The sequence below is a fragment of the Pteropus medius genome, unplaced genomic scaffold (genome assembly GCF_902729225.1).
Source record: "Pteropus medius unplaced genomic scaffold, Ma_sr-lr_union100, whole genome shotgun sequence".
Lineage (NCBI taxonomy): Eukaryota > Metazoa > Chordata > Mammalia > Chiroptera > Pteropodidae > Pteropus > Pteropus medius.
Genome location: NW_024353905.1, coordinates 1068884 through 1092277, shown reverse-complemented (window position 1 = coordinate 1092277; position 23394 = coordinate 1068884). Strand labels below are relative to the sequence as shown.

Sequence of the window (23394 nt, the reverse complement as noted above, 5' to 3'; positions counted from 1 at the left end):
CGCTGCATCTGTTTGATTGCTTGACTCCATTATTCCTGGATCTCTGTTCTGTTCTCTCATATGGTTTCTGTTTGTCTTCCCATCTTGGCTGCCTTTCTGTGTCTGTTTCTATGTACTAAGTAAAGCTCCTATGTCTCCCGGTCTTATTAGCGTGGCATTGTGAAGTAAGTGTCTGTTCTGTGGCACAGTCCTGAGAGGGGTTCAGCTGCAGGTCAAGGTTAGCCTCTGCCTGTAGTCCTCCAGGGCCACCTGTTAATATTCAGCAAGCAATCCACAGATGTCGTGCTTATAGTTGCTTCAAGAGGCCACGCCAGAAACTGAGGCCAACTGCCACCAGTGTGAGTCTTGGAGTTGGCTCCGTAAAGAGCACTGGACTGATAGTGGACACAACTGGATGTGGCTTGGATAGGGCCTCAAGTTAGGGGAGGCGGAGTTTCAGGGAATCCTCTGGGCTGAGCAACCTCTTATCCAGTTTGATGACCTCTCAGCTATGCTGGCACTGCATCCACACACTGGGAGTGGGGAGGGCTCAACAGAGGAACAGTGGATACCGTCGGCATTTTTGCTTGGGAGATAGTCTTCCCTCCAGCCCTTGCTCTAAATACTCAGTATCCCCCTATACGTCCTTGGTGACCCTTGAGAAGCCCACTCAGCACTGGTGCTCAGAGCGAGTTTGTCCATCATTGCTAAAGTCTGCTCATGGACACGGCCCCTTTAAGACGCATTTGCAGCTACTGGCTGCAGCTGCCACAGCCTCTGTTCCACTCAGTCACTGGGGTCCAGGCAGCCTCGCTCTTCGACTCCTCCTACCTCCTACCCTTGCAGGATGATTTCTTATTTCTCTTCCTAGTTGTAGGTCTTCTGTTCATCTAGACCCCAGGCAACTCTGCTTGCTGTTTGTCCGTGTTTCCGTCACAACTTTGATTTGGTTGCAAAAGGAGATGAGCAAAGCCTTTATCATCTACACCATTTTTGAGCATCCCTTGTTGTGTTTTTTTAATAGCCATCCTAATTGGTGTAAAGTGGTATCTCATTCTGGTTTCGATTTGCATTTACCTAATAACTATTGATGTTGAGCTTCTTTTCATGTGTTTATTTGCCATTTGTATTTCTTCCCTGAAGAAATACCTACTCAAGTCCTTTGCCAGTTGTTGAATTGGGTTGTTTGTCTTTTTCCTTTTGAATTGTAGGAATTTTTTTGTATGTTATAAATATTAATCCTTTATCAGATACAAATTGCAAATATTTTCTCCCATTCTGTGGATTGCCTTTTCACTCTCTTAATACTGTTTTTGATGTACAATAGTTATTTATTTGTTTGTTTGTTTATTTATTTGTTTATTTATTTATTTTATTTAAGAAGTTACATCAAAGACCTGTAAGCGCCAAAAATATTTTGGCTAATAATTTAAACTCAGAACCTCTAATAGGTTTGAAGAAAATCGATTAATATATAGTATAGTAGGAAATTTCAGGTATATTTCTTTCAGAATAGGACAGATCTAGCAGATAAAAAGTGAATAAATATAGAGGAATTCGATAATATAATCCACAAACTCAATTTGATGGATATATAGAATTTCATATCTTTCAAATAGAGAATACACATTTTTATAGTCTACAAGCCACTAAAAAGGTTGGTTAAATATATGGCCCAAAGAAAACGTTAAGTTAAAGAAAAGAGATTGTATATTCTACGTTACTCAATAAAATTTTAAATAAATAATGAAACAAATACTCAAAAGATTCTTAACAACTTAGAGATTAGAAATCACACTCATAAATAAATTTTGGATCAAAGAGAAAAATCAAAACTGAAATTATAAACTACCTGGAAAGCAATGAGAAAGAAGATATTACAACAAAACTTGTGGGTCATTGTAAAAGCTATCCCCAGATGAAAATTTATCCCCTAAAATGTCGTCATTATTAATAACAACTAGAAAGAATTTAGTACTCATTTTATGACATTAGGGAAATAATGACAAAAGAAAGCAGATGAAGAGAAAATTAAAGATAACCAAAATTACTAAAAAAACTTTTAAACAGAATAAATAAATTCTACTCTTTTTGGCTTTCTGTAAATTGATTAATGAACCTGATGAAGAAAATTAAGAGGGCAAAAAAAAAAATGCTCTGGAAAGGAATTATAAGAGAATATGATCTTCAACTCTGACAACAAATTTTTTCCAGTATTTTAAGTATGAAACATTTCAAATGTAGAGCAAGTTGAAAGACTTGTTGAGAACTTCCATAATACCCACCATCTAGATTCTGCCTTTAACATTGATAACACATTTTAAACATTAAGTTTAAAATAGATTACTCCTAAACAAAATATAAATCCAAAATATACCCAAGCAAAGGAAAAGTTGAATAGGTTATTTATTACAGACGACATAGTTAGATGATCTAAATTCTCTTTTTTCATAACACCAGAATGAGGAGGCATCCAAGAATATGCAATGCAGCATCGTTTATAATAGAACATGGATCAGCCTAAATGTTCATCGGTAGATGAGGGAATAAATTGTGGTAGAACTACATAATGAAATACTGTACAATAGTTAAAAAAACCTAGAACTATACACATAAAAATAGATAAATGTAAAAATTTAATGTTGAGCAAAATAACTTGCCAAAGAACACATACCATATAATAACCACCTCTATGAAGTCTTCACACTTGTAAAACTATATTACTTATTAATGCAAGCATATAATTAAAAAATATTTTTATAAACTTGAATGGATTGGAAACCTAATTTAGATAGTGGTTACTTATGGGAAAGGAAGGAAGTAGATAAAATCAAGAAAGGGTATCTAGGGGACTTCAACTATATATTTAATGTCTTGTTAAAATGGAAGAAATTTGGCAAATGTTAAAATTCAACAAAGCTAGTTATTAGTACCTTATTTAAAAAAATTTTTCTTTATTACTTTAAAAATATTTTACAATTAGATTTGATATTCAGTATTATTTTATATTAGTTTAAGGTATACAACATAGTGGTTAGACATTTATATAATTTATGAAGTGATCCAATCAATTAGTCTAGTACCTATCTGACCGCATACATAGTTATTACAGTACTATTGATTATGTTCTCTATGCTGTACTTAATGTTACCATGACTCAAAAAATTAAAAATAGAACTACCTTATGACTCATCAGTTGCACTCCTGGGTATTTATCCAAAGAAATCCAAAACACTAATTCAAAAAGATATATGCACCTCTATATTTACTGCAATGCTATTTACAATAGCTAAGATACAGAAGCAACTTAAGTTCCCATCAATAGACAATCAGATAAAGAAGAAGTGGTACATATATACAATGGAATATTACTAGGTCATAAAAAAGAACGAAAGCTTAACCATTTGTGACAACATGGATGGACCTAGAGGGTATTATGCTAAGTGAAATAAGTCTGACAAAGACAAATACTATATGATTTCACTTATATATGGAATCTTAAGAACAAAATCAATGAACAAACAGAAACAGACTCATAGATACAGAGAACAAACTGATGGTTGCAAGATAGGAGAGGGGTTAAGGGGCTCAGTGAAAAAGGTGAAGGGATTAAGAAGTAAAAAATGGTAGTATGTTATTTTTTATGCCAGAATTGTTTTTTTTATAATTTAAAAAGAAAAAAAAACACACCAGAGCAAGTGAATTCAGAACTTGATTTCTAGGCAACCTTTAAATGATAAGCGATTTCAATGTTAAAACTACTTAACCCTAGTTAATTTCACAAAGCCATTAAAATCTTAATATCAAATCCTTATATCATTTCAGGAAAAGAATGTCACATATAAATGTAGCTGTTGAAATCCTTAGTAAAATATTAGCAAATAGAATTCACCATTAGATCAAAAGAATAGCATTCTGTACCTAGGTTGCCTTTAAGATTTTAGGAAAAGTTCTGTATCAGTTATCTATCAACAAATCATATCGATAGATGCCGAGAAAACATTTGATAAAATTCAGCAACCACTCTTAATTTAAAAATAAAAGTATGAATAAAAGAATATGACTTCAACATGTTAAACTATTTGTGAAAATACAAACAAAACTCAGTGAATATTCTAAGCTATGAGATAATAAAGCTATTTTTATTAAAATACAATGAAAGGCAGCGATGACTGTTATCACTATAATTTTTTTCAATATAGTTTTGGATGTTTTAGCAAAATCAATAAATAAGAAAATTAATACTACAAACAAACATTGAGAAAGAGATAGTTTTATATCTTCCTGCTGATGATAGAATGTAATTCCTGGAAAATCTCATTTTCTAATACCTGCTCTCTGGAAGACCCCTGAAGAAGTTAGAAGGTATAGGATAACAGAATGGAGGACTAAGCCATCATTAGTATATTAACTTTTTTAGAGAAGTGATTGCCTCAAGACAGCAGAGCAGCAATCAAGCCAAAATCCATCCACTTGATACTAAAACAGGTAAAGACATTATAAGAAAACTACAGACCAGTATCTCTCATGAACATAGATAGATGAAAAAATGTTCAACATAACATTAGCACATCAAATTTAGCAACACATAAGAAGGATAACATGTGATGACTGTGTGTAGTTTTTCCAGGAATGCAAGGATTATTCAACATTTGAAAATCAATGTAATTAGACATTAACAGACTATGGAAGAAAAAACATGATCATTTCAATAGATACAGAAAAAGCATTTGAAGAAATTCAGTATCCATTTATGATAAAAAAAAATCAGCAAACTTGCAATAGAAGGGTACCTCCTTAACCTGATAAAGAGCATCTATTGAAGAAAAAAAAAACAACAACAACAAACCTACAGCTGACATCATACTTAATAATGAAAGACTGAATACTTTTTCTTCAACAAGGCAAGGATGTCTGCTCTCACTACTTCCAATATGATACTCTCAATATTGTAATGGAAGCTTTAGCCAGTGAAGTAAGGCATGAAAAAGAAAAAGAAAAGGAATGCAGATTAGAAAGGAAGCAATAAAAATGTCTTTACTCATAGATGACATGATTATGTACAAAGAAAATCCCAAGGAATTTAAAAACTCCTGGAATTAGTAAGTGATTTTTAACAAGGTTATAGGATACAAGGTTAACAAAAACTAAGTATTTCTCTATACAATAGCAATGAAAAATTGGAAATTGCAATTTTTAAAAAGTACCATTTATAACAGCACCAAAAAAAACCCCACAAAATACTTAAGTATAAATATAACAGTATGTACAGAATCTATATGCTGAAAACTAAAAAGACACTAATAAAAAATCAAAGAAGACCTAAATAAATGGATTGATTGGTTAGAAGACTCAATATTGTTAAGATGTCAGTTCTTTCCAAATAATCTAGAAGTTCAAGAAAATTATATCAAACTCCCAGCAGGAATTTTTTAGATGATTCTAAAATTAATATGGAAAAGCACGGAACTAGAATAGCTAAAACAATTTTGATAAAGAACAAGTTTGAAGAATTCATGTTAACTGATTTCCATACTTACTCTAAAGGTAATTAGAACATGTATGACATTTGCAAAAAGATAGACATACAGATCAATGGAACAGAACAGAGTTCAGAAACAGATCCAAATAGATATGGTCAAGTAATTTAAAAAAGAAAAATGGTGCTAGGGGTGGTCTTTTCAACAAAAGGTGCTGGAACAATTTTACATGCATATTCAACAAAATGAACCTCAACCTAACTCTCTCACATTATACAAAATTTAACTCAAAAAAGTAAAACATAAAACTAAAACTTCTAGAAGAAAACATATGAGAAAATCTCTGAGTTGTGCTTAGGCAAAGCATTCTTGGATATTACAACAAAAGCATGATCCATAAGAGAAGAAATCAATAAATTGGACTTCATCAAAATTAAAATATTTGCTCTATGAAAGACACTGATAAGAGAATGAAAAGGCAATACATAAGAAGACTGGCAGAGCTTATTTTCAAATGTGGCAAAAGACTTGTGTCCAGAATCTATAAAGAACTCCCAAAACTCTATAAGATAAAACAACCCATTTAAAAATGGACTAAAGATTTGAATAGACATTTCACCAAAGAAGACAGACATATGGCAAGTAAGCATATGAAAAGATGCTCAATATAATTAATAGTTAGGGAAATGGAAATTTATGCCATAATCTGATATCCCCAATCCACCTATTAGCATAGCTAAAAACCAACCAAACAAAAATCCCTGACTGCTGGTGGAAATGATGCATGTGGAGAAACTCTTACATATTTTTGGTGAGAATACAAAGTGGTAGAACTATTTTTACATTTCATCGGTTTCTTATAAAGTTGAACATCATGTGATCCACTTCAGATATTTACCCAAAAACACCTATGTTCACACAAACACCTGTACTCGAATGTTTATAGTAGCTTTATTTGTAATTGCTCCGAACTGGAAACCACCTGAATGTCCTTCATCTGGGGAATGGATAAGCAGACTGTAGTACATCCATAGGTGGAATACTATTCAACAATTAAAAGCAACGAACTATTGATACTAGCAACAATGTGGATCAATTTAAAAGGTATTATGCATGGATGGATTTCGATTTATCGCACTAGGTGAAATAGAAAAAGTTGAGAACCATATGATTTCATTTACATATGGGGTATAAAACTGAAAGCAACAAATGAATAAGACAAACAAACAGACTCATGGACACGGACCATAGTTAAGTGGTTCCCAGAGGGAAGGGGGGAAAGTAAATTAGGGTGAAGGGGGGTCAAATATGTGGTGACTGAAGGAGATTTGTAAACACACAATGCAATATACATATGATGTATCATTGACCTCTACACTTAAACTTATATATTTTTATTAACCATTATCACTCCCAATAAATTTAATAATAAAATAAAATAGAAGCCATTATGCTGAGTTAAAGATGCCAGACTCAAAAGGCTGCGTATGCTTTCTTCCTATTTGAAAGACTTTCTAGAAAAGGCAAAATTATAGGAATAATAAATATAAGTAGATCAGTGTTTTCCAGAGTTTAAGGATGAGGAAGGGTTTGACTATAAGGGATAGTGCAAGGGAATTTGTGGTGGGGGGAGTGGTGGAACTGTCCTGTGTTTTAATTGTCGTAGTGGTTACTTGACTTTATGCATTTGTTGAAACTCATGGAACTGTACTACAAAAAGTAAAATTTTAAAATAAATTAAAATTAAATATATGGCTCAGGAAAAAAGAAGTTGAGAGAGTATCACCTCTTTCTCCTTGCCCCTGCCCATACAAAAAATATCTTACTGAAACTCTGGACAAATGGAAATATATATACCATGATCTTAGACAGTTTTGAGATGCCATTTTTTCCCCCAAATTAATATATATTTAATATATTCCAATTAAGATTTCCAGAGATTCTTTTTTATTTTAATCAGAAAAATGATCTTAATGTTCGTAGGGAATATAAATGGATGAGAATAGCCAAGAAAATAATGAAGAATAGGAAACTGACTTGCCTTACCAGTTATTAAACATACTGATAGCCACTGCCATAGGAATAGGCAGATTGGTGGAAGGAAACAAAACCCAGTGTAGATGGAAACTTAATATACAACAAACATGTTCCTTAAGTCAGAGAGAGAAGAATAGTTTAACTGATAACCACCTAGATGAAAATACTGCATGTACAGGAATGAATTTCAGATGGATTAAAAAGTTAAATACAAAAATTAAAGTCTTAAGAGACTAAAACATAGATATTCAAATAATAGATATTTGATAAAACAAAAGATATTCCTCAGTGACTATGGGGTATACCAATTGTTATCATCAAAAGAAAAGATTATAACATGCCAGTCTTCCTAATTTTACAGATATAATTGCAGTTATTTGTTTGTATATCTATCCAGTCCTTTTTTATGCATTTAAATATATACTAGATTTTTTTTCACTCAATAGTATGTCTTACAGATCCATCCACAATAGTACACATAGATCTATCTTATTCTTTTAGCTGTTATTTGGTTATAACCAAGTTTAGCACACTGTGACTCATTTGATCCTGGGAAGGTTACTTAACCATCTTAACTTCAATTTCTTTATTTGCAAAATGGTTATGGCAGTAGTAATGCCTATGTCAAGGGTTGTTATGGGGACTAAATGTGTATATATATATAAATTTCAGAACAGTGCCTGGTATATAATAAACTTTATTATTGACATTTGGTTGTTTCTAATTTTTCACAATCACAAACCATGCTGCATTGGTTATCCTTTTACATATTTCCTTATACACATCAAGGAATAATGTGAAAAAGGTAACCAAAAGTGAAATTGTCCAAGCTCTGGTATACTGTTTTATAAGGGTTATTGTAAAGTCTTAATAACAACAACAACAACAAAAAACTCTTTAACAGAAGCTTTTTGCTTCTATCAAGGTGCCATTTCTTTTACTCTGAGTTTCATGAATATATATTCTATCAAGATATATATTTTAGGTTTAAGAAATCTTTTGTTTAGGTTTAAAAAATCTTTTGTTTGAACCCTTCTCATATTTCCATCACTACTGTGGCTTTACATATTTCTTTTGTTATTTTGGTAGGATTTAGGAAAGGAGGGAAATTAATATGTTGTCAACCATCTTGAAAAGGAAATCATACCTAAAGTTTTAACTTGAATACTTGATTATTTTTGTATCAAAATAAAAAAATTGTTTATTGTCAATCCCTTCTCTCTTGCTCTCCTTTGCAGGAAAAAAAAATTTATTCTTCCGTATCCATTACATTTTAGTGAAGTAAACTGGAATTTCAATTCTAGACTGTTCTTTTTGCATTATATATCTTTTAATTACTGTTTAGAAAATTCATTCAAATTTACCAACCACATATGCAGTGATTACTTAGGCTTAATGCCAAGTAAGCAATATTGGAAATGTCTTACTATTCATTGTATGCCACACCCTTCTTTTCTAGCAACTTTATTTGGCCACATTTTAATTGAAATTCTTTGAGTAATATTTTCAGAAAGGGTTTATGGTGTGCTGTACTTTCTGTGTCCTTGTATTCATGGAAATGTATTTCTTTTTCCATTATAAATTTCTTGATAGCTTATCTTGGTTCAGAATTCTGTAAACATTGCTCTTTTGACTTCTAGCATTTAATATAGCAGATTAGACATCCAAAGACTGTTTGAAGGTTTTTAATTGGTTGGTAACCTTATATTTCTATCTGGAAATTTGTTGGCAATTCATATATTTGACTGGAATAAGTGTCTAGGTGTCTAACATTTGATTATTCTTGTCCTGACATTATAGACCCTTTAGATGTGGAAATTGTGGATTTCTTAGGGAAACTTTCCTATTATTTGCTTTGATTATTACTTTTTCTCATTTTGAGATATTGTTTTTCTTTTCCAGCAAAGGAAATTTTATTGAGATATAATTGACATATAACAATGTATAAGTTTAAGGTATACAACATAATGATATATGTATATATTGCAAAATGATTACCACAAAAAGTTTAGTTAACATCCAAGATATTGTTTTTCAAGGTACTGATTTATTATGTAGGTGGGTTTATAATATAGTTATAAAATGTAGCAACTACTGTATTGCTGTATGGGAGGAGGCAAAGTAACTAACAAAGGATATCAGTGATTATATAGGTCCTGAGAAAAGAATTGACAGGCAAAAATAAATACATCAATAAATACAGTAAATTAAAGCACTCATTTGAGTAGTATTAGAAGTGTGCATGAGAATTTTTAGACCTTAATTTGGAACTTGTTCCTCCATTTCAGGACCGAAAATTAACCAAAGCTGAGCAGCAAAGGTTCAAGGAAGAAGCAGAGATGTTAAAGGGTCTCCAACATCCCAATATAGTTCGATTTTATGATTCCTGGGAGTCTATATTAAAAGGAAAGAAATGTATTGTTTTAGTCACTGAACTTATGACATCAGGAACTTTAAAGACGTAAGTTGACCCTGATAGTGCTTATGTAGTTTTATTTGGAAATAGTTTTCAGGAGTCATAAAACTTGCTTGTAAAATACTACTACTTTATTAAAGAATTTGTAGACCTCTGAATCTAGTGACTATGTTTCAGGGCAGGTTAAAAAAAATTAGGATGTTAATGAAATTTGTTAGAAAATACAATATAGAGAACTTAGTATTTGTGGGATATCATAGAATTTTAGAATTAGAAATCATTATAGGATAATATACTATCATTTTGTAAAAGATACTGAAAAGTTGGGTATGTGGCCAGGTTCACATATCTAGTGAGCAATATAATGTAATTGTAGTCCATTGTTTTTTTTCTGACTATTGTTTTTCATTTGATATGGTATCATTTATTTATAACTATGAAATATGGGGTATACTTTTTCTGTTTCCTAGTATTTTTGCACTAAATTTTTTTATAGTTAAACCCTCGGGTGACTCTAAGTAGTTATTAGGAAGTAAAGAAGGACTTTCTTTTTAAAATTGTGCTGCCATTCCACAAAAGGCCAGTCTGATTGGAGTGATTTTTGTTTTGAATTAAAAATGCTGAACTTGGTAGAATGTCTTCTCTAAGAATGAGGCCTTAGATTTAAATTTTTCTTGTTGTAACAGACACTAGAAAAACAACTCAGTGATGGCAATTGTAGTACAGTATATGCAATATGTGCTAGCTTAAATGATTTACTGCTCATACAATAAGCTAAGTATGTTTGTTTACATGTGGTCTTTTGTTTCTTTGTGTAGGTACCTAAAACGGTTTAAAGTCATGAAACCAAAGGTCTTAAGGAGCTGGTGCAGGCAGATTTTAAAGGGGTTGCAGTTCTTGCATACTAGGACTCCTCCTATTATTCACCGGGATCTGAAATGTGATAATATTTTCATCACGGGACCCACTGGATCTGTGAAGATTGGTGATCTAGGACTAGCCACTTTAATGCGCACATCATTTGCTAAAAGTGTCATTGGTGATTAACATTTTATATTTTTTTGGTTGGATAAAGAGAGATTTGTTAACAGTATATGTCTAGAACAGGGAACAGCAAACTATAGCCCATGGGCCAAATTTGGCCCTGTTGCCTATTTTTATAAATAAAGCTTTATTGGAACACAGCTATACCTACTTGTTTATATATTGTCTATGGCTGCTTTTGTACTACAGTGGCAGATTTGAGTAGATTTAAGAGAGACCATATAGACTGCAAAGCCTGAAATATTTACCATCTGGCCCTTTACAGAAAAATTGGTGACCCCTGGCCAAGAATGTGAATTTGCTTTGAAATATCTATTATATATTGACTTATTTCAGAGACATCCTAGTATATTTCTTTTGTGGGATATATTTAAGATTATTGAAAGGTTCTGAGTATTTAAGAAAGAGAATTTACTAATTTAATTCAGATAAATTTTGAATAACTAAAAAGGCTGGAAATAAAAACAGCTTTTAGTGATTATTACCTAATCTTGACTATTACAGATTGTACTTTATTGGTACAGAAAGTTAAGGAAATTCTTTAAGTGCTTTATGTAGATAGAGCAAGTATTTAACAAATTGTTTATTTATACATTTGCTTTTGGGGAGCAGAAATTAACTCAGATAATCCTTATAGCAAAAGGAAAGTGATCTTGGTGGATACATTTTTCTTTTTAACAAAAATGTGGTCGTGGTGTTATTTTGTAGGGACTCCTGAGTTTATGGCCCCAGAGATGTATGAAGAGCACTATGATGAGTCTGTAGATGTCTATGCTTTTGGAATGTGTATGCTGGAAATGGCTACTTCGGAGTACCCTTATTCTGAGTGCCAGAATGCAGCTCAAATATACCGTAAAGTAACTAGTGTAGGTATAACTTTATTCTTTTTACTTCACAAATTGCCATATTTCATGTTGAAGTTCATTAAAATCAAGTTAGTAAAACCTAATTTTTTTAGTTCTGTATAACAGTGCTAAATTTAACATAATTGTAATGAAACAAGCTTTAGATTTATGCTATATACCTATACTCTGTTGGGGTCATATAGAATGCTCTATATTAGTACCTTTGGGAAAACATAGATATATCCTCTATATTCATTTGTTTGTAAGGAATTTTTAGATATTTATTAGATGGATCTTATTTTCCAAAGATGGATAATAAAGATTGACTAACTTTAGTTTTGAAGATTTCTTTTAGTACTAAAATCCTGATTATGAAAGGGCATTCAAAATGTAGTTCAGCAGATATAGTATTTGAATCCCTGCTATGAGTAAATCTTTTGCATTATAAATTGCAAAAAATGCAAAAATGAATAAGTGTTTGCTCCCCACTAAGAGCTTACAGTTTTAGTAGGACAATAATATAAGTTCACAGAAGAACTATAAAAATAAAAGGATAGGGGTATAGTAAGGAATGTAAGGGAGGTAGAAGCAAAGTGTTAGGACTCTTCAGAGGAGATCTACTTCATTCATATTCAGTTGAGTGGCTCGAGGTAGGCCGCTCAAGATTATTAGAGTGTTTCAGATAACTAATGCTAATAGGTAGTTTTTAAATGTATACTGTATGCCACCTACTTTCATCTTTATATCCCTACAAGATGGTACTATCCTTGTACAAATGATGAGACTGAGAATCAGAGGTGATTAACCCAAGTTAACTCCAAATGTGTGTCTCACTCCAGAGGTTTGTGTAGGGAGACAATAAGAAATAAGGCCACTGTCTAGAATGTGGACATTCTATAGGACACATGACTTAGTTTCTCCAACAAATTAATTTGATTGTTCATTGCTTCTAACCATTCTAGAAGACTTTGAAATAATATTGATTTGGAATGTTTGTGATAGAGAAGCCCTTAGGAATTTACAAAAGTTTTTTTTTTTTAATTAAGTTTATTGGGGTAACATTGGTTAATACAATTATATAATTTTCAGGTGTACATTATAATTTGACATCTGTACATTCTATTGTGTGTTTACCATCCAAAAGTCCAGTTTCCTTCAGCTACCGTATATTTGACAAAAGTAGTTTTTAATAACATTGATTTTTTTTCTGATTTCAAAAAATATTTTGTATATTTTGCTAATTGGGATATACTGTTGTACATTTTTAGATCCTACTTTTTTCTTAATGTTGCAGTATGAGAACTCTACATGTTATTAATTTAAGAACATTTTAAATTTCTACATAACATTAGCATACACATATTACATAATTTACGTAATTTGCTTCTGTTGTCAATTTAGATTATTTACAATTTATCACTTTTATTTGTAGAGCTATGACAAAATCCTTGTCAAAAAAGTTGTTAAACTTATACTGTATGTATATATTTATCTCATTTAAAATGAATATGGTTCAGTGGTAAAAATCATTATTTTAATAAATGGGCTTTCAATTGTGTAATTCGTGATTAGAAACCAATTTTCTTCACCCAGGGCATAAAACCAGCCAGTTTCAATAAAGTCACTGATCCTGAAGTAAAAGAAATCATTGAAGGATGTATTTGTCAGAACAAATCTGAAAGGTGGGTACAAATGTAGTGAAATGACATAACAGATGGATACATTTTTCTCTTACCTTGCACTAGGTCATTTTCTGACCTTTGGAATCATGCTTGGTATGACATTTGAGTGGAAGCCATATTGTCTAGAATGAAGTATATCAGTGCATCTTGTTTGCCATTTTAGACTTTGATATCATGTGCCGAAGTTTCCTTGAACATTTAGGTTGTGTTTATGTGAATTGTGACAAGCTTTCATCACCTTGAGGCATCAGTTTAACAGTCAGGGGGTCCCTTCCCCACCAGGCTAACTTGCTTCTAATAGTTGATAGTAGAGAGCTTCTGTAGTGTCACCTTCAGGTAAGTACTTAAATGTTTTTTTTATGATAGTTTAAAAAAAACTTAACCATCAACCCACCAGATGTTTCTTATTTGACCATATGTTCTTGTATTATAATGTTAAAGCTGATAGGGCTATTTTTGTTCAGGGAATAGTATTCTCAATTTATTTGTATCACAATTTCTCTGTTGTTTTTTTTTTTATGGACAACTCTCTTTAGTTTTAGCTTATATTTCTCTTTCATTTGAGCTTTGGACAGTTGCTGACTTAAATTGAAAGGTTAGTCTTTTGATTTTTACCTCTTTATTAATTCTGATTAATAAAGGTGACAGGTTCTTTATAGAAAATTATTTCTACTATCTCCTATTTTTATTAATTTTCTAAGTTTTGTGTTGCATATCTGATAATACATGAAGCCACTAAGGGAAAGCCTGTTTAATTGTAGCTTTATTACAGAACATTCTTAGTGTTTCTGCCAATAGATATCTAGGTATATCTAAGTATATATTTGTTTTAATTATGGTAAAATATTTATAATATAAGATTTACCATTTTAGTCATTTTTATGTGTGCAATTCAGTGGCATTAAGTACATTCATGTTGTGGAACCATCGCTATCTATTTATAGAACTTTTTCATCATCCCAAACAGAAACTCTGTACCCATTAAATAATAACTCCCCATTCCCTCTTTCCATCAACCCCCCTGTATCTATGAATTTGCTTATTCTATGTACTCATATAAGTGGAATCATACAATATTTCTCCTTTCGTGTCTGGCTTAAACACTTAGCATAGTGTTTTCAAGGTTGATCCATGTTGTAGCATGTATTTCTGCCTTTTGTCTATTGTGAATAATGCTGCATAAACATGGGTTTACTAATATCTGCTTGAATCCCTGATTTCCATTCTTTTTGGTATATACCTAGGAGTAGAATTACTTAATCATATGGTAATAATATGTTTAATTTTTTGAAGAACCATCAAACTTTTTCCACAGCGGCTGCACCATTTTGCATTCCCTCCAGTATTATAGGAATATTGCAATTTCTCAATGTCCTCACCAACACTTGTTATTTTCTTTTTCTTGATAATAGTCATCCTAATGAGTATGAAGTGGTATCTCATTATAGTTTTGATTTGCATTTCTCTAATGACTAATGATGTTGAGTATATTTTCTTATGCTTATTGTCCATTTTCATATCTTTGGAGAAATGTCTATTCAAGTTCTTTGCCCTTTATTAAATTGAGTTGTTTATTTTGGTTGTTTTTGAGTTGCAGTTTAGGCATGCTTTTGTTAAGCAGGACTAAAAATACTATTTCGAAGCAGCCATTTTAGTTTGGATTCTGATTGTTGATTGTACAGTATTTTAATTATGATTTATTACCAAAAAACACTGGAATATTCAAAAAGATTCATGGCATATTAGTTTATGGGAAGAAGCCCAGGCTTTAATGTGAGACTAAGATCCAAATCTAGACTTACTTAGCCATTGTGATTTTGATCATGTACTTAACTATTTCTCAAAACAGGTATTATTTTGATGATTAAAAAGATAGTGAATGCATATAAAATACTTTGCAATTATAAATATTTAATGATGGTATCTTCTGTTGCTATTGCTATAATTATTCCTTAGTAAAATACTTAGGCAAAATTTTCATTGAGAGGCAGAGGGTTTAATGTAGTTGTGCCTTCTTAAATACATCTCACCTTAACCTTAAAACTAATTAGTCTGAGCAAGATTATTCTTTTTATAACACTGCCTTAGTTAAGTATTTGTCTCTTGATCACTAAAAATGTAGAAGGTTGAAAATCCTTAACTTACAGGATACGATATTGTCAATATGGTTTATCTGTTTTAAATAGCACAGAAGGGGCTTTCTACATAGACATTATGGAATATATCAATTTTAGCTCTCCCTGGCCTGTAACACAGATAGATTAGATATTATATATCTGTTTTATAAGTTTATCAAAGGAAGGGAAATTAACTGTCCCAACTTGTAAAAGGATCTTTTGAACCCTATGCTTTTTTCTCTTCAGAAATAGTTAAGCCCTCATATTAGGCTAGTCTCGTATCCATTGTATGTATATTTCAACTTAAAACACTAGATATAAATACTTTAAGAAAACCATGGGACTTTGCTGAACTGAATTATAAATTAGCTTCACCCATGGCATTCTCTAAAGAGTGAAGTCCACCGATGAGATTATTGTGAATGGAGTCTCCAAGTTCTGTTTATAACATTTGTAAAAGAGTTTGAATTTCTAATTTACTTTAGAGTTTATATATCTGGAAGAGTTTTTCATTTCCTTTGCCAAGAATCTGTTGTTTGAGTCTTAGTAACTTAAGCCAGTGGTTTAGGGAAACTACCCAATTCTCAAAACATGTACTGCAATACTTCTCCAACTCTCTTTAGGCATACCTTTTAGGTATGTTAAACTTCAGTATCAAGATGTTACTAGTAATAGTCTTTAACTAAGGTCACTACAAACACGTGTTTGTTGGAATATTTTTTACATACTTGGTAATAATAAGTTGGATATAAGATGTGGTTTTTATGACAAAGCAGATTAATGGTTTAATTAATAGAAAATTTAAAATAAGATTGTTACTTTGGTACAATAATTTTTACTAATTAGGGGTCCTTTATCTTGCTTATGACTGGAAGAATGGATAATAAGATATGTATTTTGTTTATTAGGTTGTCTATCAGGAACCTACTAAACCACGCATTTTTTGCTGAGGATACAGGACTGAGGGTGGAGTTAGCAGAAGAAGATGATTGCTCAAATTCATCCCTGGCATTAAGACTCTGGGTTGAAGACCCTAAAAAATTGAAAGGCAAGCACAAAGACAATGAAGCTATTGAATTCAGTTTTAATTTAGAAACAGATACACCTGAAGAAGTAGCTTATGAAATGGTAAGTGAATCCTATAGCTATTTCCCCTGCCCCTCATAGTATTGATTCTCTTTCTCATTGTTTTCTTCTCATTTTCTCCTTTTATTTATTTAAATCGATACTTTACCATGAGAGGTGTCTCTACAGCAGAGCATATTAAATTTGTATGTATAGTATAAAGACTGATAAAATAGCTTTGTTAAGAAATAGAATGCTACTGGTACTTTAGAAGCCACCTGTGTGCCTCTCCCAAGTTGTATTCTCCACCCTTATTACCATAGGCAATATCTATTCTGACTTTTCGTGTTACTCATTTCTTTACTTTCCATTATAGTTTGCCTAAGTAATATATTGTTTTGTTTTGGAAACCTGAGTGGCAAGTACACACCCTGCTGGTTACTTGAAGTTACTCTTAGGTGAAGATGCCCAGGAGATGATCGGAACAGTCTTTCAGTCACAGTCTGGCTTCAGCTTCCCTAAAAGTTTACAAGAGCTGCTTCTGGGGAAGTCAGTGGGTGAGGTCACGCATGAGTCCAGGGAAATAAACACAGGGCTCACCACAGTCAGGGCACTGATGGGGCTGTTGTGTGGACCAGAAATGAGTTGTCTGATAACAAAATGGTTTGACGGGGAGTAGGCCCCTCTGACTTCTCTACTTCTAATCTCCCCATGGCCCTCAGCCCCCGCAAGAGTAGATGACAGCAGATAACCCTTCTGGGGAGGAATGCATGTTCACACTCAATCCAGGCTGCTGCAGTGCTTGGAGGGAGGGTGTGCAGGTGCTTTGCAGCACATGGTCAAGGTTGGTCACTAACTGCAGATACTCTGAGGCAGGCTCACTTGGGCATTCTGTCCTCAGGTTAAAAAGAAGGATGGGACAATGACAGTAAGGATCTTGGAGATAAAAGCCTTTAACATGTCTGCCTTTCTAGTCACATCATTCTAATCTGGAATTGGACATCTGGTGCATAACTATCATCCTGGTATTTTCCTTTACTGTCTTCATAGACTTCTCTGCCTCTCTCCTGTATTGGACTTCATGTTTTCTAAATCTCATGTCTTTCTCTTTTTTGGCTTACCTTTTTGTTTTAGTGGCATACTTCCTCTTCTAGCTTCCTAAGAAAGGGTACATGGGAGGTAAATTCTTTGAGACTTGCATATATGAAACTCTCTTTATACTGTCTTCACATTTAATTGATTATTTGGCTGACTAAGCCATTTTAGTTTGGCAGTTTAAAAAAATTAGAGTCATTGCTCCATGCTTTTCTAGCTTTCAGTATAGATATAGAGAAGAGCAGAGTTGTTTTGTTTTCTCTGTCTTTTGCACGTGATCCATTTTTTTCTTCTCTGAAAGTTTGTAATATCAGTATTCTAAAATTTCATAGTGATATGTCTTGATTTGGGTCTATTTTCACTTACTGTGTTGGATACTCAGTGGACCCTTCCACTTTGTTAACTCATACCCTTTAGTTTCTAGGAGATTTTTTGACATATTTTATTGATGATTTCTTCCTCTTTGTTTTCTCTTTCTGGAACTGCTATTATTTGGATGTTGGACCTCTTGGACAGTCTCTACAGCAGTCTGATCTTTTCTATTTTCCATCTTTTTGTCTTTTTAGTTTCCTTTCTGGCAGATATTATCAACTTTATCTTCTAACCCTTCCATTGACTTCTTTCATTTCTGCTATCATGTTTTTAATTTCAAGAGTTCCTTTAAATTTTTTGGTGTGTTCCTTTTTTAGAGTAAACATCTTGTTATTTATTTTGTGGATGCAGTAACATTAGTAAAGAGAGTGTTTTTGACATTTTTTACTCCCTGCATAGTCCCTTTTCTCCTAGTTGCTGTTTATTCTTTGTTGGTTTTGCTCCATCTTTTTGTCGGAGGCTTTTCTCATATTTCTGGTAATTCTTGACTGACTATCCATGATTAATAGTGGGAGAATGTATTAGTTTTCTATTGCTGTGTGACAAATACCATAGACTTAGTGGTTTAAAACAATACCCATTTATTATCTCTGTTCTGTTGGTCATAAGTACTGGTGGGCTTCACTGGATTTTCTGCTTAAGGTCTCCAGGCTGAAATCAAGATGTTGGTAGGGTAGCAATACTTATACCAGACAAAATAGACTTTACAACAAAGGCTATAATAAGAGACAAAGGAGGACCCAGTTATTCCACTTCTGGATATTTATCTGAAGAAACCTAAAACACTACTTTGAAGGGACGTGAATCCAAATGTTCATTGCAGCATTATTTACAGTAGACAAGATATAGAGGCATCCTGGGTGTCCATGAATGGACGAATGGATAAAGAAGAGGTGGTACATATATACAATGGAATATTACTCAGCAAAAAAAAAAAAGAAAGAAAGAAATTTTGCCATCTGCAACCACATGGATGCACCTAGAGAGTATTGTGCTGAGTAGAGTAAGTCAGACAGAGAAAGACAAATGTCATATGTGGAATCTAGAGAACAGGATAAACAATAAAAACAAGCTCATACAGAGAGCATTTTGATGGCTGTCAGGAGATGGGTGACAGGTGAAGAGGGGAGGGGATCAAGAGGTATAAATTGGTAGTTACAAAATGGTCATGGGGATATAGAGTATAGCATGGGGAATATAGTTAGTAGTATTGTAATAATTATGTATGGTGTCAGATGGGTACTGGATTTATCAGGGCGATCACTTCATAAGTTATATAAATGTTTAATCATTGCATTGTATGCCTGAAACTAATATAATATTGTATGTCAACTGTCATTGAATATATATATAAATTTTTAAAACGATGTTGGTGGCCTGGGCTCTTATCTGGAGGTTGAAGGGGAAAATCTTCTTTCAGGCCCATCCAGGTTGTTAGCAGAATAGAAGGTAATTCCATGCAATTGTAAGACTAAGGTCCCCATTTCCTTAATAGCTCTTAACTGGGGGTCACTTTCATCTCTTAGAGGCTGCTCTTCAGTCTTTTCATATGCCTCCACTCCATCTTCAAAGTCAGCAATGGCATGTTGAATCACTAGCTGATAAAAGGCTCACCCAGATAATCTCCCTGCCTTAAGGTCAACTGTGCATATCACAGTGACATTTCATCATATTCACAGGTTTGAGGATTAGGATGGAACATTTTTCAGGGGTCATAATTTTGCTTGCCACAAGGATTAATAAGCTGACTGGACAGTAGGATTGCTTGTGTTGGACTTGTTAACTTTGACCTCTACTGTAGGGTATCTGGGTGATGCCATTAATTAGGGAATCTCTGACATCAATATTTGTAGATCTTTCTTCTTGGATTGATCATAGAGAAATATCTTTCAGTGTCCTTCCTGGAGGGTAAGGATCTGGTTACTGGTATTCTGGTAGTCAAGCAGGGAAGAGGGCTGGAGGTTCCTGCATGTGGCATTCAGCATGCGTTTGATAATTTTTTCTTGTTTTCTACCTGGTGGCCATACCCTAAACCATGCCTAATGTTCCACAGTCCAGAGGTCCTCTCTTTTACCCTCTCCAGAGAACTGAACTCTAGTCTTCTTGGGTAGGGAAGAAGCAATCACCCAAAGGTGTGGAATGGAAGTTGGGATACAGGGACCTAAATCACTAACTGCTTCTCAAAACTCTTTTGTCTTCCTTATTTTAGTCATCTCTTTTGACTTTACCTAGTTCTGTCAATACCTGGTACTGCCAGTTCCTTATGAGTATTCTTCAGCATAAATGGGATTGATTCTCAGCTTTCCCTAATCACCTTTTTCAAGTCTGCTAGGTCCCAAATTCTCTAATTACTTATCTGTTTGTTTTCCATGTTCGAAAGAGTCCAAAATATTGTTGGTGTTGTCTTTCTCTTATTCTTCCTGTCCTTGTATGTTTATAATTTAAAAATCCATTTACTGTGGGGTTTTCTGAGCTTTGAAATGGAGTGAAATTAAATATGTGGACTCCATCTAACATTTTAATAATCTTCCAACTACCATGAAATGTTCCCGAGCCTGCAGATCCCCAATACATGCTTTAAAACAGAGGTCCTAAATCCCTGGTCCATGGACCAGTACCTGTCCGTGGCCTTTTAGGAACCAGGCTACACAGCAAGAGGTGAGCGGCAGGCCGGAAGCCTCAGCTCCACCTCAGATCATCAGGCATTAGAATCTCATAGGAGTACCAGTCTCTGGTGCTGAAAAGGTTGGGAACTGCTGCTTTAAAAAGCAGATTGCAGGACTGAGAATGATAAACCATGGCGTCTCCTTAAGTCTTCTTCTCTGCTACTCAGCTCTGTTCCTCTCAAACAACAAGCTCGCAAGCCCCTAACTTCTCTTCTCTCACGCTTCTAATGTCCAATAAGCTTTGCTATGAGCATACTTCCCTCTGCCTAAAGTATTAATCTCTAAACTTCATCTATACTTTCCTTAATAGCCTGTAAGTCCTTTTTTTAAAAATCCAGGTCAGAGTTTAACTTCCTCTGTGACACTTTCTCTACTTCCTTCAGAGAGGCATGTGCTCTTTTGGGGCTTTTGCAGTAGCTCATTTCTACCTATTATTTCATTTTAAGTTAAATTCGTATCCGTTCCTCACCACCAGATTGTGTGCTCATATGGGACAAAGGACCAACTTAGTTACCTTATGTCTCTGGAGCTCATTACTGGGCACATTGTAGGCAGACACGTGATGTTGCTGAATGAGGAAACCTTTTTAATCTTTCAGAAAACTTAATGGCAGTCATAAATGACCTTTAATAAGACTACATGTACTGAAACATCAAGTCATTTGTTTTGTTTAAAGCCAGAATTATTTCAACAATGCTTGATAATAGTATTGTTTTTCTCATGCTGATTGAAGGCTCTGACATTTATGTGTCTGATAAGAAAGAACATAGAGACTGTTATTTAATAACATTTGGAATTTGTAGGCACAAAATAACTCCACTAATTTTTTTAAAAAAAAGGTTAAAATCTTAAATGTTAAAGATGTAGTCTGCTTATTATGTTTTGTTTGTAGGTCAAATCAGGATTCTTCCATGAAAGTGATTCCAAAGCTGTTGCTAAATCCATTAGAGACCGGGTGACCCTGATAAAGAAAACAAGAGAGAAGAAGCCAGCCAGCTGTTTGGAAGAACGCAGGGATTCTCAGTGCAAGTCTGTGGTCAATGTTCTCTCTCAACATCAGAATACAACTTTGCCCCCTGCTCAGCACACTGGGGCTGAATGTGAAGAAACTGAAGTTGATCAACATGTTCGACAACAGCTTCTACAAAAAAACCCACAGCAGCACTGCTCCTCTGTTACAGGTAACACAGTTATAATTTATAAAAGCAAACGAATGTGTAATTGTATTTCATTATATTTAAATAGTACTTTTGTAATTTTCAAAGCATTCTGTTACCTATCATTTCATCAATCCTTTTACAAAATCACTAAAATAGATAAGCCAGCTAGTTTTATTTTAAAACTTAAAACTGTTTTTGTTGTGAGTTGTCTAAGGTACTAGTTGCATAGGGTTATATTTTTTTAAACCATTTTTAAAGGTCTAACATAAATCTTTAATAAAGAACATTTGAAACTAAAGATAAGATTTATTCTTCAAGAAGGAATTTTCTGGACTTTAAAACCCTTTGTATTTTAGACTCAAGTATAAAATGATCATAGTTCCTCTAATTTTTCTCTAGAAGGACACAGTATTTTCATAGTAATAACTAATTGTTCTATAAAGACAGTATTATTTTCTAGCCAGGTTCTAGGAGAATGAGAATGAGAATATGACACTTAGATTTTACTGAAATCCTAATGGCAACTCTAGATTAGTTAGGGATATACATGAAATAGCCAGCAAATGGAATTATGTGATTCTTTGTTTTTAGGTTTGCTTCACTAAGAAAATTTTAGTTATACTACGTCGTCAGCACAGAGAGTTTACATGACAGTTTTCGATTCATTCTGCAATGTAAATATTTTATTTGAAGATGTTTTAGGTTGTCAGAATAAAAAAAATTAAACACCATTTACTATGCCATTTGGACCTCGTGCTTTGAGTTTTCACTTTTTATTTGTTGCTTGTTTTTTTGTCGTAGGTGATAATTCGTCCGAAGCAGGAGCTGGATCAGTTATACACTCAGATACAAGTCAGCCCAGTATAGCCTATTCCTCAGACCACGTGATGGGCTCTCAAATGGTTTCTAACATCCCACAGGCCGAAATAAATGCTCCAGGGAAAATTTATCCATCCCAACAGCTAACAGGACATTACCAGCAGGTTTCAGGGGTGAGGTGTACTGTTATATTTTTAAATATATAATCAATGTATTTACTGTAATTTGTTAATTACTGTAATGTATTAATAATTTACTGGGAGTATTTATCTTTAATCCTTTCCCCCCCTTATTTAACAGTTGCAGAAACAGACAAAGCTCACTCAGCCCCAGATTTTGCCTTTGGTTCAAGGTCAGTCCACTGTTTTGCCTATACATGTCCTTGGACCTCCAGTTGTCTCACAACCCCAGGTTTCCCCATTAACTGTCCAGAAGGTCTCACAGATAAAGGTAAGATACATTTTAGAGGTTTTATATTCAGTTAAGCATATTTAATTCTGCCTAGATTTTATAACAGGCAAAGGCCATCTTTTATAAATTCGTCATAGTTGTAGAAAAGTCACTGAAAACTTAAAGTTGTTTATGCTTTCCTTGACCTAAGACATTCTTCTTGAGGA

At 33.5% G+C, this 23394-nt stretch overlaps 1 protein-coding gene across 1 annotated transcript in view; it reads left to right on the top strand.

Annotated features, from left to right (window-relative positions):
* The window catches only part of WNK3 (WNK lysine deficient protein kinase 3), a 146921-nt gene that overhangs the window by 37312 nt on the left and 86215 nt on the right, over positions 1-23394 (top strand). The window contains exons 3-10 of the mRNA XM_039851421.1: positions 9785-9957; positions 10731-10951; positions 11665-11822; positions 13395-13483; positions 16509-16728; positions 21691-21979; positions 22760-22950; positions 23078-23227. Coding sequence (XP_039707355.1) covers positions 9785-9957; positions 10731-10951; positions 11665-11822; positions 13395-13483; positions 16509-16728; positions 21691-21979; positions 22760-22950; positions 23078-23227 — 1491 coding nt within the window. The remainder of the gene's footprint in view (positions 1-9784; positions 9958-10730; positions 10952-11664; positions 11823-13394; positions 13484-16508; positions 16729-21690; positions 21980-22759; positions 22951-23077; positions 23228-23394) is intronic.